The sequence below is a fragment of the Rhea americana genome, unplaced genomic scaffold (assembly GCF_003343005.1).
Source record: "Rhea americana isolate MKP2758 unplaced genomic scaffold, rheAme1 scaffold_347, whole genome shotgun sequence".
Lineage (NCBI taxonomy): Eukaryota > Metazoa > Chordata > Aves > Rheiformes > Rheidae > Rhea > Rhea americana.
Window position 1 is genome coordinate 261,187 of NW_028186476.1, and position 17,989 is coordinate 279,175.

Consider the following 17,989-nt stretch of genomic DNA (forward strand, 5'->3'; position numbering starts at 1 on the left):
GCTCCGTCCACCCCGAAGCCGCTATGCGATGGGCCTGTTCCCCGCCCCGGAGCCTGTTGGCCTCGTGTCAGTTCCCGGTGGTCCCCTCCCTCCCCTCTTCCCCCGCGCCGGAGCCCCGTGGGCCCCGCCGCGTCGGTGCCCGCTCCTAGCTCCCCTCTCCCATCCCCCAGAAGCTGGGAGCTCCGGGGGCTCCGGGACMCCCCCCCGACTCGGTCTCCAAGAGCCTTCGGGTGCCCGACCCGGTGCCACTSCACGTGGCCCTGCAGCCTTTGCAGTGCAGGCTGGGGCTTGACCGGGCCCCCGGGCTGCCTCTGCGGTGCAGAGCGCAGTCTCTGGCGCCGGGAGCACCGGGCTCCACGTGGTCCCTCCCTGGATCGCTCCCTGGAGCTGCTGACGTTCACCCTTACCCTCTCCCCAGTACCAACGGGGATCAGCCACCAACTACATCACCCGCAACAAGGCCCGGAAGAAGCTACAGCTGAGCCTGCCGGACTTCAGGTATGCTGGGGACTTTGAGGGCCGGCTCCTGGTATTGCTGGCCTGTCCCTGCAGACACTGCACCACTTTGGTTCACAGATAACATACCTGGCAGCTGTGGCAGTCCCACAGTTTCATTTTCCTCTCACACACCTTCCCAGAGCAAGGGAGTTTCCTGTCTGTGAGTTTGTTGCTCAGTCTGTGTGTAGCTTTAGAGGCGTCTTTTGCTCAGGGACTAGGACACTGGCCAGCAGTGGACGTAACCGTAGTCAGTTCATGTGGGGCATCTGAGGCTCTGTGTGTAAAGCAGAGCATCACATTGTCCACAGGAACTGTGTCACATGTTCTCTGAACTCAAGTGTTTGCTTGGGCAGCCTGCTGTATATCAGGAATGATAAAAGTTCATAGTCTAAACATGGGGTCACCTCTGAGAGGCCTTTCTGAAGTTCTCTGTGAAAACAGTTGTTCAAAGCAAGTAGATTGAATCCACACTTTTAGCTTGTGCATACCTGGGATCCCAGGTGTGATTTGGAAACTTGTGTTAAATGCATATTTATCCCTCAGAAGCAATTCAGAGACATTTGTATCCCTCCTAGGAAATACTATAGAGAGGGTTCAGGAAGGTGATGTTTATGTGTATGCCATTGCAAAGCCCAGTGGTGCACCAAGGAGTTGACAGTCCCATGTGCTTGTAGGTGTTAGGAAGTAGATAAGGAAATAAGCAGAATTCTTCACTGCATGCCTAATGTCTGTGGAGACAGGCCACAGCCTGTGAATCTTGGCTGTGTCCTTCTAAAGGAGCATAAAGCAGCCAAGCGGAGGGGTTTATATCTCTGGGGACATGCTCTGAACAGCACAGCAAGGTTAGAGGAAACCAGTGCTTTAGCCAAGAGACTAAGGTACATGATTGCCTCAGAAGGATGATAAATCCTGCCCCTGCTGTGTGTCGGGCAACAGCTGTGCTCAGCAATATGGAATGATCTTGTCTGCTCCCAGAAGCAGCACCAGAAACTTCTTGGGACACCACCTGCCTCGCACACACACACACACACACACACATGCGCGCGTGCACACACACACATACACTGTTGTGAGATTCCAGTGGGAGAGTCGTGCAGTGTGTGCTGGGGGATTCCCAGGGTGATGTGTCCAACACCAGTGCAGTGGTGTCATACTGAGACCGCGGAGATGCAGAGGGCAAATGGAGCATAGTAACATGTCTTAAACGTCCTGGTGTTTCAGACTGCGGAGTTCAGCTTTTTTCTTTTCCCTTGAGAGAGGAAAAGTGACAGTGAGGGTCATCTTAGTGCTATAGAAAGGGTCTGAGACATTTTATTTCCCAGACAGCCCAACTTTGCTTCTGCATCACTTTAAACTTTTCTACCAGATGACATAGGATAAAATAGAAATGAAAAGCTCTTCTACATCTCATTTCACTTGATGAGTGGATATTGAGATCCAGCATGTTTCATCTACATCTCCATTAACAGGCGCCTCTGTATCCTGAAGGGGATTTACCCACATGAGCCCAAGCATAAGAAGAAGGTGAACAAAGGCTCCACTGCAGCAAGGACTTTCTATCTTCTCAAAGATATCAAATTCCTCCTTCATGAGCCCATCGTCAACAAGTTTCGGGAGTATAAGGTATTTATGGTGTGCGAGAGCTTTGGAGATCGTGTTTGGGGGGCCTCTTGTGGCTGTACTTGAGATGAGGTGATGAGATCATCTCACTTTGAGGCTGTTGTCCCTTTTTTCCAGCTTTGGTGAGTGCAGCCCTGCAAGTTGAGCTGGCTTGGCTTATTTCTGCAAGGCACGGCAGAGCTGAGCTGGTTAACCATGTGTGCCAGTGAAGCAGGGAAGTTTAGGGGCTTGGCTGTGATAAACAGCTAGTTAAGTTGCTTCCAGCTCTTCTCCAAGAAGCTGCACGGCAGCGCCTTATATCTGAAAGCTGTCCTTGCACCGATCAACAGCTCATGCAGCTTGTCAGAGAGGCACTTAGGTCGAAGAGCTGCATTTCTGTACCATGTGAGGCAGGCCTCCACTCCCTCCATCTCCTCCCTGGAAGAAATCCCTAAGTCTCCTCCTCTCCGCCCTGCAGGTATTTGTCCGGAAACTCCGGAAAGCATATGGGAAGAGTGAGTGGAGCACTGTGGAGCGGCTGAAAGATAACAAGCCTACATACAAACTTGACCATATTGTGAAAGAGAGGTGAGCCACCACCTGCTTGTTGCACTGCAGCCTTGACATTGGTGTGGAGGAGATGCAGGAGAAGGATTCTCACGAAAGAGGATTATTATCAACAGTATTATCAACTGGAGCCTGTGGAGCCTTTGCTGTATCCATCCACCTTTAGGACTCCAGCTCCTATGGCAGTTCTGGGAATTGTTTGACTGGTAAACTGCTGTTTCTGAGTTAGTGGAGGAGGATACAGCAAGCTGTGTGCTGGCTGTAGCAAAGCATTAGTGAGCAGGGAATTCCTGGCCTTTGTGAAAGGCTCCAGTATCTCTAACGAGATGCTGAGAGCTCTCCTCCTCTCCCAGTGTAGTGTTTTCTCAGGTCGCCCTTGGAGTAAGGGCTAGTGGAGAGTGGATCATAGTAATAGGAGAGGAGGGAAGGATCCACAGGAGAGGGAACCTGCACTGGCAGGCTTGTTAGTCATCCCAGTGGTGCCTGGGACCTGGCTGTGCTTAGGCAGAGAGGGAGGCGATAAATACCACTGAGAGACAGACACTGCCCCAGAAAGAGTTGTGCTCTGAAAGTTGTATGGTTCAGGCAGCCTWCACCTGGCTGCCAGACTGCTGCTTGAGCAGTGAGGCCGTGCTTTTCCTGCTGACCGCAATATTTAACTGTGCAGCTTCTGGCAGGGTCTCTTATCCGGCTAAGGAGCACAATGGGCCGGCTCACAGCACCACCGGCCACGTGTCTGCTTGTCCTCAAGCCCTGAAAGGTGTCATTGGCCCAGGCCAGATTTATTAAACACAACTACAGCTGACATCTTTTAGTCCCTGTCTATGTCTTAAAAACCTGCTTTCACCTAGACTCTTCCTAGCTGCAGAGAGATATTAGACTGCCTACTGAGAGTGCAAGAATCACAGGCTCCCTGGAAGAGCTGTGTTCTTGCCCATCGAGCCCTGTCGCCCGGCACGTGGTTAAGGTTGTCTTCCCTAGGAGGGGAAACTGTATGTGCAGCTGCACAAATTAGTGTTGTCACCCCCCTGCCAGGGAGGTTCCTGGCTGTTTTGTCTTGTGTGCAGAGCATCCTTAATAACCCTAGGTAGCTCTTTGAAGGTGATTGTGAGCTCCCTGGGGATTCCCATGGCTTGGAGGGCCATGTGGGAAGCAAATACTACAGGGTGGCACTGAGGTCCCTTTCCTTCCTCATAAGAGGTGTCCGTCGGCCCCTGCAGCTTTTTGCAGGTGCTGGTTTCTGGTAGCTCTGTGGCTGAGTTTGGTTTTCCCACTTCTCCTCCTGCCCTGGCACAGGTATCCAACCTTCATTGATGCTCTGCGAGACCTGGATGATGCCCTCTCCATGTGCTTCCTCTTCTCCACCTTCCCTCGGACAGGCAAGTGCCATGTCCAGACCATCCAGCTGTGCCGGCGCCTGACGGTGGAGTTCCTCAACTACGTTATTGCTTCTCGCTCCCTGCGGAAGGTGGGAGCTCTGGGGTGGGCCATGGGGGCTGAACTTGGGGGCTGCGGAAACAGGACAGTGGACTTTCATTGCAGAAGGGCACAGGGCCAGTTATGCTGGCAGCTTTAGACAGGGAGAGGGGTTTGGACAACCATCTTGGATGCCCTCCTCCAAAAAACCTGCTGGCTATGGAAGGATTAATGAGAATGAGCCCTGCTGGGAGCAGAGCCAAGTGCTGCTGCAGGGTCTCCCAGGGTTCCCCTCCATCTGAGCCCTCGCTCTGCCCCCTGCCAGGTCTTCCTCTCCATCAAAGGCATCTACTACCAGGCAGAGGTGCTGGGACAGCCGATCACCTGGATCACTCCCTATGCCTTCGCCCATGATGTGAGTAACTGTGTACCACATGGCCCTTGTCTTACTGTCACCCTGCCTGGGGAAGAGTTTGGGGGAGTGTCTTGCTGTTCTTGCAGTAAAGAGACAAATTAGGCTATGCCCAGCCTGAGGGTGGAGACTGAGGGTCAGCTTGGGGGTTATGAAAGGCCACAGCTGTCTTCCATCCCAGGATGGTTGTGTCCTTGTCCCCTGTGCCTGGCTGTACCAGCTTCCTCAGTTCCTTGTTTCCTTTTGCTGTCAATTATTAAAATATGCCTAACTCAAGAATTAAAGATTAACCTGGAGGAATGAGACCGAGGGCACTGAGGGAAGAAGCAAGCCAGACTCCACACCCTCCTTTCTAGGGTGGTTCTATTATGTCCTGCCAGAAAGGTCTTCTGTCCCATCTGGGCAGCAAGCTCTGCCTGGCAGGCTGCAGGGCTTGTCCAGCTCTCCAGCAAGAGCCAGAGGGGATTCAGGAGGTGTGGGACAAACTGTGCCAGGACAAGCTGCTTTGCCAAGATCAGTGGCATATGTGAGTTCACCATCACAGCGGCTGTTTTGTCTTGCTCTGGATTTGTCTTGAGGTTGGCATGGTTAGGATGGAGCTTTCCAGCTGTGGCTTTCTGGACAGCCTGTGCTGGGGGTCACCTCCCCATTTTGCCCCGGCAGTATTGCCTGGGTGAACCCATGTTTTTCCCAGCTAGAGGCCCACCTCTTCTTAGCTTCTCCATCCGTTATGGGATGTGCTGTTCCATTTAYCTGAGCAGGGGAAGTTGTGGGCTTGCAGGACTTGCACTAGTGTGGGCTTAGGGAGCAATTCAGGCTATATGGAGATCTCTTCCTGCCCAGGGTCTGACATTAGACACAAATATCCACAGACCTGATTGTGGAGAGGGCAGTATCCTCCCTTGCAGATGAGGAAATGGAAATACAGAGAACGTATTGCCTCTCTCAGCACCAGATCAGGGAGTGAGTGAGCAGCAGAGATACGAGAGACTTGTGGCTGGGCAACCTGCTGGTACCCATTCCCTGAGCTTGTGCCAGGAGAATGGGCCCTTGTCTCCACAGAGGTGGTCCAGTCTTTCAGCATTGTATCCTTATTCCTTCTGTGTGCCTGCAGCATCCCACAGACGTGGATTACCGTGTGATGGCCACCTTCACCGAGTTTTACACCACCCTGTTGGGCTTTGTCAACTTCCGCCTCTACCACTCCCTCAACCTGCTCTACCCCCCCAAGGTGAGTCAACAGGCCACCCTGGGGATGTGCCTCCCCAGCCCAAGGCCCATGGAGGCACCTGCTCTGAGCTGATGGGGAGTGGTGCCCATCAGGGCCTGGTGCAGTTGGTGGGAAGCAAGCAYTCATTGGAGGGTTATGCTGGCCCTGAGCAGGGAGTGGCAGAGGGGAGGCTGTTTGGGAACTCTGGGTTTGGGGCTGTGTCCCCACCTACCTGTCTCTCCAGATCGAAGGCCAGTCTGAGGTTGAGCTGAAACCTGCGGAGGGTGAGGCGTACGCCATGGATTCGGAAAGCTACCTGGAGGTGAGGGGGTGCCACAGGGCTTGAGTTAGAAGCCTGTCTGCAAGAACCGTTGGCCTTTGCATTCTGACCACAGACYCTTTCCTGGCCTGGGATGTTGAACATGTGGAAACTGCAGAGTAGAGCCTGGTCCCTGCGGAGTGGAGGGGACTGGTCCTCATCTCCTTGCCCTTGCACACTGACCAAGAGCAGATTTGTATTCATCTTCAAGGGCCGTTGCCCTCCACCCTGTGTGACAGATAACCCTTCAGAGCCCCACTATTGGGGCTTGCAGGATRAGCCAGTGCATGGAGGAGGCTGAACTTCTGCATGGCTGGGGKGGGGGGGGGGTCCTTTGATCCTTTGCTGTGAGGACTTGTCTCTCCCTTCCTCTGTGAGGCTGTCCTATCCTATCTCTGAAAAAAAAACAGATGGGGATGACAGCTTCTTGGTCTTCTCCCTCTGCAGAAGCTGTCAGCTCTGAGCGCCAGCTTGGCCCGTGTGGTGGYACCGATCCCAGAGGACGATGTAGAAATTGATGAATTCCCTGTGGAGGGGGTAAGAGCCTGGTGGGTGGTTCAGCCCTGGGCCTTGTCATGCTGTCCGCAGTGTGCCCTGTGCCTGAGCAGGGGGACTCATGCTTAAACAAGGGCTGGCACTGTGTGGTATGGTGTTGGGAGGGACCTGTGTGATCAGGATGAGGAACAATGTCCAAGGGTCTGCCAGGCAGAGAAGGGTTTACGAGGGGTTGTGTGTGGGGCGAAGATGGTCCCAGCAGAAGAGGCCCTGAGTTTGTTTGTTCTGAGCAGGAGACTGCTGAGCAGATGGATGCAAGGAAGAAGGAGCAGGAGGCCCTGGAGAAGCAGAAAAAGCTGTTTGAAGGGCTGCGCTTTTTCCTCAACAGAGAGGTGCCTCGAGAGCCACTGGCCTTTATCATCCGGTATGTATAGGATGGGTTATTCCTTGACAGCCCTACTACCCTTGCTGACTTTTTCCATCTTTTGTGATGGGGGGTTGGGACTAGTCTGTCTGACATCCTACAAGCGAGGTGAACTTCAGGGCCTCTTCAGTCTGACTAACCCTTCAATGTGTCTTACTGGCAGGTGCTTCGGGGGCCACGTGTCTTGGGACAAGTCTCTGTGCATTGGTGCTACCTACGATGTGAATGACCCATCCATCACCCACCAGATTGTTGACAGGCCCCAGGTGGAACAGCAAGTTGTTGGGAGGTAAGTGAGGGCTGGTAGTTTGTCCCCAGAAAGTGGGGCCTGAGTTAGTGAGCATACCTGGCTATCCTGGAGCTGCCCCGCACTTTCCATCTGCTTCAGGTCATATTATGATGGCATCCTGCTCTGCTGGAGTCTTTTAAGACTCATGGACTCCAGAGCAAGGGGCAGGAGGAGACAGTCTCATTCCTTCTGCCCCACAGGTATTACCTGCAGCCTCAGTGGGTTTTCGATTCTGTCAATGCCAAGCTGTGCCTCCCCGTAGCTGATTATTTCCCTGGTGTGCTGCTGCCCCCACACCTCTCACCCTTCGTCACAGAGCAGGAAGGAGACTATATCCCTCCTGAGAAGCTGAAACTACTGGCCATGCAGAGAGGCGAGAACCCAGGTAATGGAAGGCATCAACCCCTAAGGTCTGAAGAGGAGAGAAGCCAGTCAGTTGCTGCCTAGGCAGAGCTGTATGTGCTTGTGTAGCAGACACTGCTCTAACTATCACTGTCTCTGGCTGGTAACACTGGTCTCTTCATAGATGAAGAGAGCGAGGAGGAGGAAGAAGAGGAGGAGGATGACAATGACGAAGAGGAGGAAGATGAGGAAGATGATGATTCTGAAAAGGAGGAAGAGACAAAATTGAAGAAGATGGAAGAACAGAAGACTCGGAGCAAGGTACTGTGCCGGGCAGTGAGATGGGAGCCCCAGGAGGAGACTGCTTTTGTGAGTGCTGTCCCTGCTGCGCTCTGCTCACTGTCTGGCTTCCTGGTCAAGATCCCCTTCTGTGGCATGGGACTCCTGTACCCCAATGCTGCTTGCTTGGACAATGCTGAGAGGGACTGGGACTTGACTGTAAAGCCTCTCAGCTGTTAGTGGGGCTCTAGCAGAGCAGAGGCTGAGGCCTGGGCAGCCCATGCTGTGCCCCTAACCTCAAGCCAAGCTGTCTGAGCATCAGCTTGAAACTTGCAGGCCTGCAAGTGCCCTGTCGGTGTCCAGAGGACGGTGTCTAGCTCCACCTGCGAACTGCAGTCCTTGCATGGAGGACACACCTCCAGCCTTTTCAGTTTCTAAGGGCTTCCACCCTTGCTTTCAGAAAGAAATGGTGCTCTTCCCCAATGGAGAGATACATCTGGGCTCAGGAAACCCTCCACTGAGCTGCAGAAATCTGTTCTCTCTGCTCTTTAAACATCAGCCAAGTGAAATACAAAACTCCTTCTGGTAGACTGAATGGCCTCTAAGGCAACACAGAGTCCAGAGGATGATGTGGTTAGGATGGCCCTTGGTCCTGTCATGGCTGCTTGTACTCCCCTGWCTCATACTGATGGGCTGGGCATGGGACTGCCACGGCTATGTTGTTTCTGCAGCAGCTATCAGACTTCCATGTCCTGAGTCTGTGTTCATGAGCAGCAGCTCCTGTTCATACTCAGGGCCTGTGTCGTGCAACTAGCCTCCTACTGCCTTGTCCAGAGGGTCTTTGTCCCTGTGATGGGGCTGATTCCTTGACACTAGCGTATGTCTGTCCCTGGGGAAGGATGAGCTCCCAGCACCTGGGGTCCTGAGCTCTCTGTCTCCCTGCAGGCACTCCCTGTGAAGGTAACAGCTGGCAAGGTGCGGCTGGAGGACAAGCAGCGCCTGGAGCAGGAGCAGCAAAGCGAGGAGAAGCGTCTGGCCATCATGATGATGAWGAAGAGAGAGAAATACCTCTACAAGAAGATAATGTTCGGCAAGAAACGCAAAGTCAGAGAGGTATGAGTGCTATCTTCCCATGGCAGTGATGCTCCGCACACAGTTCTTGGCTACAGGACCCTTGCCTGGATCCCACTCCCTTGCTTGTGCTAGCTTGTCCTGAGTCAGACTGCAGTTGTTCAGAGGGGTGGGCCTGGGCCTACACTATCTTGATTGCTAAACCCTCATCTATCTCTACCTTGAGGGGAGGGAACAGCCTCTGCTTCTGAGAGAGTGTGCCTTTCTCTGCTCTGGTTGTGGGAGGGAGCATCAATCATGGCTACACACCCAGCTCCCTGCCCTCCTGTGAGTGGCTAGACAGAGCTTGGAGCCACCTGGRGTGAATTTGTTTAGTCATAGGCTGGCCCTGTTTTTACTAGGACTGTAAACATTGCAGATGCCAGGGGGTTTCCAGCTCTGCTCATTGGTGTTTCCCTCTGTGTACCTGGCCCACCTTGCTCTTGATGCTGAATGAAGATGTGGAAGGCTGAGGCTCTTCAGGGCTCTTCGCAAGCATGACCCTGTCTGTGGACTATCTTGGCCCTGGCAGAACAGCTCTCCTAGAGCTCCCARCCTAGTGAGGGGATGCTGCATGCTGCTTCTTGTGCCAAGACGTTAGGGCTGCCCTGGGTTTCTGCAGCACATGCAGCAGTAGATGGGTCTATTTCCCCCACATACAGGTTGAACGGGTGATGGGTCTGAGAGCAGAGCAGCCTTCAGCATCTCCAGATTAATCTGACTGTGTCTTGGGGGGGCATTTCTCCTCAGGCAAACAAACTCGCTGAGAAGAGAAAAGCCCACGATATGGCCATCAAAGAGGAGAAAAAGAAAAGCAAGAAGGCACGACGGGCATGATGGCACTTCCAGGGCTCCCCTTGAGGGGGCTAGCCCTGTCGTCGGCATGCAGAGGCTGGCTGACTGGACTGGCCTTGGTCCTGCTTGTAGCCAGGCCATACTCTGCAGAGACCATCTTGTGTTTGGGTGGAAATCCCTCAGCTTTGCTCTTGGGGCAAAAAATGCTAAATTAGAACATGTTCCCTGTCTGTAAATATACCTGCTGCTGTGCCTTTCCTCAGATCTCCTCTGTGCGGGCCTTCAGATAATGTATGTCAGTGCTGCCCATCTTGGCTTGTGAGTGGGATCAGTGTGACAGGCCTGGCATGAGGACTGTCATCTTAGTGCTGCTGCTGCCATTTCTGCTTCCTAACAAGCAAGTGCAGTGAGCAGTGTCTGAGGAAGTTGGGGAGGCCAAGGGGAGCACTGGGTTGTTCAGTTTGAATTTTCACAGTGTGGAAGGGGGAAAAGTCAGGCCCTTGCAGCAGAGCAGRAGGTCATCTGCAGCTGCCTGCCTTGGTTGGATGTTGCAGTGTTTCTTGGAGGGAGGGAGGCTTGGTGCAAACAGCAGGGCTCTTGCACCAGCCTTAGGGGAGTGGAGCCTGCAGCAGAGGAGAGCCTTGCCTCTCTCCTCAGCACAGGAGCTGCCTCCAGCATCTCTAAGGCGCTTGTACTCCCCTTCAGTGACACAGATTATAAACAGTTTCTCCTGCTATCAGACTTTTTTAATTAAAAAAGATGACTCTTTAGGTTGTTTCTTTTGTCGTCTCTTCCCTCCTGGCTATGGCAGGGCAGTGTGACTGCTGTGCTCAGTGATCTGCCCCCTGGTCCTGTATTGCTGTGACCATCATCTTACTTCTTATTGCCCTCTGTTGTGTGTTGCTCCTGGGGCAATCTTGGGCTGGATTGGGGTGCTGAGAGCTCCCCACCTCTAAGTCAGTGCAGRAACTATGCTGCTGGATTATCTCCAAAGAGCTTGTCAATAAGGGAAGAGGTGAGGGTGTTGCAGTGCACAGAGTCCCTATCCCCTTACAACAGGCAGCTCTGTAATAACCTTCCTCCCAGCAGGTGGGACAACACTGGTTTCAYGCACATTTGATGCAGAGGGTGTTGTGCCCAGCAGACTCTGTGGGGCTGGTCCAAGGTGCAGGACCTTGGCCAGCCAGGGAATTGAATTAGGAGTTCCCTGGGGCAGATGTTTCTCTCCATTCCTATTTTGTCTGGTCTGGAGGCTCTTACACGCCCTTCCTTGCAGCCCCCACCTTGTTTTTTGTTGACAAATCACCTGCAGTGCAAATACTGGCAGAGACTAGATAAGGCACTTCGGGACAAAGAGGTTATTACCAGTACACTGGTTATCGGCACTAAATTGTCTTGCTCTAAAGTCAAAAGATAAAGAGAGAAGTTGGAGATTTTTTTCCCAACCCATTTTTTAAGAAATRATTGACCTCTAAGGGGCTTTCTACAGATAGGAAGACCAAGGCAGGGGGAGGAGAATGCTTCTGCCAAGTGTAAACCCCAATGCTCTGATCTGTGGTGCCTGGGAACTACAGGGTTGGCCTCCAGGTCTCCTGCTTGTGCATGGCAAGGGTGCTGAACAGCTCCCAAAGCAGTTAGCAGATTAAGGACAAGCAGCTTTGTCCTTTCAGTCCTCTGGGAGCTGCAGCTTTCCCTTGTCTCTTCTGCTGGCACTCACCTCTGAGATGCAGGCGGAGCTGGGCTTACTGAACTGCCTGAAGCTGTCCTAGCTCCAGATTCGTTTAATATACCCTTTTCCCCTTGCTGTGCACCTGTGTGATGAGGCAGTGTTGCATGGACAAGAACTGCCCCCGGGGGGTGACAGTCCTTGTTTAAAGCAGATTCAACCAAATGCCCCACCACCGTGCCTTTGCATGAGGATACTCATGCCAGGAGCGAGTTGCCTGAGCCTGAACAAAGAGTGGGATTTACTGATAAGGGGGTCAAGTTATTCTTGCAAGGTTTAGCACTGTCCACAAACACTTCCCTCGGTTAAATATTTGATCATGGAAAGGACTGCGCGAGGCTGCCAAGCTGACCAACGGCTCACAGGAGCAAACATCCGCTGTGTTTGCATGCCAGCGCTCAGCTTAAATGGTGTTTTCAGAAGACGATAGCAGCTTTGCCCTGCGCTGACCCTAGGAAAGGCACTTCGAACAGGAAATGAGGCTTGGGTATCATAAAGAGTCTAAAATAAGGACTCTCAGCAAATCGATCAAAGCTAGGACGAAGAAATGCTTGGTGGCTTTTTGGGGTGGTACGGACCCTCTCCAGACATGGGGGCGCTTGGGAGTTGGGCTGGGCCCCTGCAGACCCCATTATTTTTTGAGACATCCCCAGGGTTGGTGCAGTACAAGAGCTGGGGGCTGTTTGCTAGCCCCCAGGGTTGAGGCACATGGTTGAGGGATGCCCATTTCTTTGTGGACAGAGATCCCACCACGGATACAAATGGCAAGAGGCTGCTTGAAGCCGGCTGCCGGCTTGTGCAGTTTGGGCTTGACATCTGCTTGTTGGGGGGCTCCAGCAAAGAGCGAGTTAAGGGATTCTCCTGCCGCATAAGCCTTGTTACTCCAGGTCTCCGGCCAGCATGAGGTGACAGCAAGTTTCAGAAGGAAGCAGCCCCCTTTGGCCATCTTGCCATGCACCCTCRTGCACCGAGGGCAGCAGGGCTGGGAACAGGGCTGACACTCTCCTGGGGCACGTAGCGTGATGAAGCAGGGCAACTTCCTAGCTCTTGGCATGGGCTGAGTCCCCGTTCGAGCTCTGTCCATGGGTTGGGCTCTTATTCCAGCTGCGCATACGCATCAGACGGCGGTTCGAGCTGTACCCGTGCGTCAGGCGGCGGTGGTTCAGGCCGTACCGCGCGTCAGGCTGTGGTTTGGGCCATCCCCGTGCAGTGCCCAGGCAGTGGGGTAACTGGCCGTTCCCCTTCCCGAGGCAGGGACGCCCCAGCCTCGGCGGCCCCGGGTGCCCGCGGCCAGTAGCTCRGCAGCCAAGGGCAGCGGCCCAGCTCGGCCTGCCACCACTGCCAGCAGCTCCTGAGGCTGTCGTGGCCCCAGATGCCCCGCGAGGCCCCGGTGGCACCACACAGCCAGTGGCCAGGGAGGCTCGGGCACCCCTGGCGCCTCGGTCTGGGCCTCAGCCCGAGCTGCAGCAGGCAGCCGGCACGGCGTGGCGCAGCACGGGGGAGCAGCCCCGGGCAGGGAGGGGCGACGGAGACCGTCCGGCCTYGGGCCTCACCGGCCAGGCCGCGTCGCCAGCGTCCTCGTCCCCAGGAGGAGCCCTGGTTGCCCCGTAAGGCGCTTCCCCCGACTCGCGTCGTGGCGGGGAGGCCTCTGGGCCGGCGCCAGCCAGGTCGACGGCCGAGTGAGCGGAACAGCGCGGAGCAGCAAGAGTACGTAACGCCTTGCCCTTTTTTTATTATTATTATTATTTTTCCCTTGGCTTTACCTTTGCCTCTAGGAGCTCGTCCACCTCTGGACTGTTAAGTTTCATTTAGCGTGCAAAGCCTCTAAGGCAATAAATGCCTCCTGGCAAGGCGCAGCCCCGGGCGACGGTAGCCCCGACAGGCGGGCGAGGTGGGAGCCGGCGCCTGCGGGCGCCCGGCTGCCCGCGAGCTAGGGGTGCTGGTCATGGTGGGGGTGCTTGGGGGGGGTCTCCTGGCACGAGGGTCCCCTCGCTGCCGCCACAGTGGGGGCCAGGCCTGGCAGTGGAGCGTCGCACCGGAGAGACTCTTCCTCACCTGGCCTGCAAAGTGACCGCCAACAGGTCACCACTGCTGTGCCCTGCCGCGGGGCAGCCGCCGCTTCCCCCGCATCGAAAGGCCACAAGGTCGGTTTCTGCCTGCCACATGTTTGGAGGCCCAGCGATAAGGCGGCGTCGTGCTGGAGTTAGGCGACGAGCGGGCAGAGAGGCTGGGCCCTGGCGCTGCCTCCGCACTGTCCGTCATGCCAGGGCATGGGGTATGCCGCAACAGAGCCGTGTCCTGATCGCACAGGCTTCAGCAGCAACCATCTCCGGTGGTGACAACAGCTTCTTTGTCTGAACTCAAATGCCCACCTCTCCTGCTTTCCAGCTCCTGGCGAAGCCCAGCCGTGGGAGCACAGGTGTAGCTATGGCACCTTTCAGGGTAAGTCGCCTGGTTCAGCTTTCAGACCCAGGGTAGGATTTTCTGTCTTCTCCTCTGGGGGTGGGCATGGGCATGGGGTGCTTTCATGGGGAAAGCACCTCTTGGTCAAGGCAGAGCCTTCCTGGAGGGGTGGCTCTTGGCAAGGCTACTTGGCACCCACAGGTGCCTCAATCCTCCCTAGGCCATCACAGGTAGGAGGGATTGCTTTAGGGTAGGAGGGATGATAGTCCTCCAAAAAAGCAACCATGTCTACTCAAGTCCTGAAGGAGACAGTTGCCAGAAGGCTTCTGCCATGATCTTGTGCTTCAGTTTTGAGTTTGGCTCTTTTGCATCAAGATTTGAATACATATGGGCTCTTCAGGTGGGCTCCCTTTTGGCAGGAGAGAAGGCAGGAGGGGACAACTCTGCCCACCGAGGCTGTGGGAGCACAGCCTCACTCAGAAGGGAGTGTTGCAGCTTGCCGGCTGCCAGAAAAGCACACAGCTCATTAAATCGTGAAATCGGCATCGGGACACAGCAAGCCACCCTTTGCCGGTGGGAGCAGGCAGCTCCCCATGGGAGCTGAGCTGCCAGGCTCTCTGCAGGTTCTCAAAAACCAGCCCCAGCTTCTGGGTGCTGGGGTCCTCTTGTAGCTGGAAACTCCCTTTAAAGCACCATGCTCTCCTTGGGAAATTAAAACCCCAAAGGAAGAAAAGTGCTGTTCTGGAGAGCAGAGCTCTTCAGAGAAGGGGCAGGATGGCTACTTGCCCACAGTGACTGTTTYGTAGCTCAGGAAAAGTGCTGCCCAAAAGGCACATGGGAGAATCCACTCATGACGGCAAGGATCAGGAAAGAGGGTGGAAAGCATTTATGCCAAAAACAGACAGGTTGGCAGAGCCAGAGTGTATTACCTAATCCACTGTCATGCTTAATTCACTCAGTGACTATTAACTGTGACAAATGTGCCCCRGGGATAGGTGAAGAGATTGGTGATAAATCACCAGCATAAATCCAGCCGTGGCTGGGTGCAACTGAAAATGCATCAGCTCAACGTGCCATGGGCCCGGAGAGTTATTCCACCTCCACAGCCCCACCCCCCGCCRTCTGCCCTTGAGAGTTTTGCTGAAAGGGGGGGTGCAAAGGTAATTAAGTAAATTGTTTCTATTCTTTCCACTTCTCCAAACTGGATCACCCTGGGGGGCACATATGGAACTGCCGTTCCCATGCCACGCAGTTAGTCATTACACTACTGCTGAGCAGAGCTAATTAGCCTGTCCTGATCCCAGCAGAGAGGGCAGCACTTTTTTTTCGGCAGGGCAGAGAGTGCTCTGATGAAGATCCATGTGTTTGCTAGAAGCATACCCATGGCATGGTTAARTATTGAAGACAAACAGCAGCACCCCACAGCAGCGCTCCCTGCTCTCCTGGGCTGGAGTACACTTAATCAGACTTTTGCCAGCTGGAGCCGACCCCRGGGGGTTGAAGGGCAATGATACCTGGTGTAGCAAACGCCCAGCTTCCTCCAAAGCAGCAGAGTGCTGCTGTGAGCTGSACAGAGCAGATTTTGCTCTTTCACGGTCCAGCTGAAGCTCCACATTCATCCCTGCAGCCCTCCAGCACTCAGCTCTGCAGGCTGCTCCTTCYCGAGCCTTGGAGAGGAGGAGGTGGAAGGTGGTGGCCTGCCAATCTGATCAGMAATACCACTATGGTGTGTGCAGACTGGCCAAGCCCTTCCAGTGCTTGGGGATGAATAAAAYGCTGCAGGCAGAGCTGGGGCTGGCATGTGCCTGGAATTCCTCCCATTCCAGCACTGGGCAGAGCGTGGGGGGCTGCTGCAGCCAGCACAGGCAAGGGCTGGAGTACAAGCTGGGGGGACTGCAGGCTCAAGCTACAGATGGGGTCTGCCTATCCCATGTGTGCRTTGGAGCTAGTTGCTTTTCATTCCTTCTCAGCATGTTGCAGGGAGCAGCATCTTCTGGAAGTGTTCATTTGCACACCTGCTTACTTCTCTCTCCCGAGTCRGGCTGAGGTCAGCCATTTGTGGAGGTGCCTGTTTCTCTCTACTGTCTACAGGGAGCCTAGGATGACTGGCACAGACTTAGACTTTAATTTTGGGGTGCCTGAGGTAGCCTGAACAGATCCTATCTTCCAGTGCCATCTGGAGTCAGGGATGCATCTGCTTTGGCCCAAGCCAGATGTTGACCTCCCACTCCGAGCAGTTGTGTCCCATGAGGGAAGTGACTTTTCAGTCCAGCAGTTAGTGCCTGCATCAAACCTGGAAGCAGGACAGTCTTTCTGAGGTGGAGAATATTCTTGCTTTTCTTGTTCTTGAGCTCTGGCGTGCATATGATCTCGGTGCTACGCTGTGCTGTTGAGTTGCACAGATTAACTGTGGTGAGGAGGAGATGGGAGGCAGGACATGATGTGCCCCAAGAGCATGGCTGGCTATGATGAGGTGAAAACTGCCTGTCTGCCCTGAGCTCAGCAAGACAACTCTGAGCACTTCTGGGGAACAAGCCTGGACACCATCAGAGGCTCAAAGACCCARTGTCTGACAGTGTTGTGGTTGAGCCTTTGGGGATGCCCTGCGCTGAGACCTCGTCCTGGCTGTGAGACGCAGGATCTGTGTKGGGGCTTGCGGACGTGAGCCTCTGTGCTCAATCTGCACTCCCCACAACATGTCTGCCCTGGTTGTGTCTATGGGATGGGGACAGAGTTACGCAGGCTCCTTTGGGCTGCAAAGGTGTGAAATGAGGTCCATCAAGTGTGCYAGGAAGCCTTCAGGAACCTAAGAGCATTCATTCTTGAGAGAGCAAGCACTGACCGGTRGGCTAAAGACTTCTGTAGGTGCTGGGCACGGCCAAGGGGTGCCCTGCTGTTACACTGCAGCACAAGCCCCGGGGCACTGCCCCCTGGCGCAGCCACCGCTTGCTTGGACCCCTCAGCCAGGTTAGGGTACGGCACTGTGAGCCCCAGAGCAGCCTGCGGAGCCACTGTCGCCTTTAACAGCAGAAAGCCAGCTTTGAGGCCGATGCGAGAGAGCCATGGCCATGTCCGGGTGCACAATAGCTCCTATTCTGGCCCAAGAGTGGGGTGATGTGTTAGCAGCCTGGGAGGACGGGAGCAGGGTGCTGCTCCGGACGGAAACGGCACTCACGAGCTTCCCTCCGCAGCTCCAGTGACACTGCCTGCAGGGAACAAAAGAGCCGTGGACCGCCTCGGTCACCAAGCCCCACCAGGGGCTGCCAGCACAGGAGCRGCTTCTTTCCGCCAAACAAAACGCTGTCTTCATGCTCCTCGGAGAAAGCTCCAGCTCCGGGTTGAGCACACAGGAGGGGGCTGGGGAGCATGCAGCCAGAGCCCTCCTGCGTGCCCAGAGAGCCACAGCAGCAGCACCCACTCACCTCGCTTGGCCACCCTGCACTGTGTCCTGGGCTTGGTGCACAAAGCCACCAGCATCCCCGGCACCCCTGCCCTGCCCGCCCTCGAATACCTCCAGCCCTGAGCCCCAATGCTCAGTGTCCCCCCAGGCCTGACTAGGTCCCTGGGGGGGTAGGATGGTCTCCAAGGGGCAGGGAGCTGTCTAGGGCAGGGTAGGGGCATGAGCCAGGACAAGGGGAGCCCTGCAAGCTTTGGCTTTTGCTACCAAGCGTCAAAATGTGTGGCCTGCAGCTAAGCTGGGCACRGGGGCTGGTGGGCAGCAACACCAAGAAGCCCCTTCCCTCTGTGCGCCAGCACAGCCAACATGCAGAACCACAGCGAAGAGGGCAGCAGTGAAGGCAAACTCCTGGCAGCTCACCACAGTGGAAAACACCACAGCGGCTGCAGGGAAGGAGCTGGTGAGCTGCAGCTGGCGTGACTGGAGAGCAAAGGAGCAGAAATATTGCTGCGATAAAGGCCATAAAAGCCCTTTAGATAGAGTGGGCACCAGGAAGTAAGCAACAGGGTGGATACAAGAGGCTGTAGGAATGAGAAGGAGGACCCGATGCGGCACATGGGGGACATGCCACGAGATGCCCACTTCCCAAGCTTTTTGCCAAGGACTGGGGCTGCGGAGAAGCCGGATGGGCCGCGTGTGGCGTCTCGG

The 17,989-nt window shown here is 55.0% G+C and overlaps 1 protein-coding gene across 1 annotated transcript in view; it reads left to right on the top strand.

Annotated features, from left to right (window-relative positions):
• The window catches only part of PES1 (pescadillo ribosomal biogenesis factor 1), a 13,128-nt gene extending 2,603 nt beyond the window's left edge, over positions 1–10,525 (top strand). Inside the window, exons 3-16 of the mRNA XM_085311663.1 lie at positions 413–498; positions 1,968–2,121; positions 2,576–2,685; positions 3,961–4,132; positions 4,406–4,495; positions 5,607–5,723; positions 5,947–6,024; positions 6,469–6,558; positions 6,810–6,940; positions 7,104–7,229; positions 7,430–7,614; positions 7,756–7,892; positions 8,796–8,963; positions 9,711–10,525. Of these exons, the coding sequence (XP_085167789.1) occupies positions 413–498; positions 1,968–2,121; positions 2,576–2,685; positions 3,961–4,132; positions 4,406–4,495; positions 5,607–5,723; positions 5,947–6,024; positions 6,469–6,558; positions 6,810–6,940; positions 7,104–7,229; positions 7,430–7,614; positions 7,756–7,892; positions 8,796–8,963; positions 9,711–9,797 (1,731 nt within the window). The 3' untranslated portion in view covers positions 9,798–10,525. The remainder of the gene's footprint in view (positions 1–412; positions 499–1,967; positions 2,122–2,575; positions 2,686–3,960; positions 4,133–4,405; positions 4,496–5,606; positions 5,724–5,946; positions 6,025–6,468; positions 6,559–6,809; positions 6,941–7,103; positions 7,230–7,429; positions 7,615–7,755; positions 7,893–8,795; positions 8,964–9,710) is intronic.
• The last annotated feature ends 7,464 nt before the right edge of the window (positions 10,526–17,989 follow it).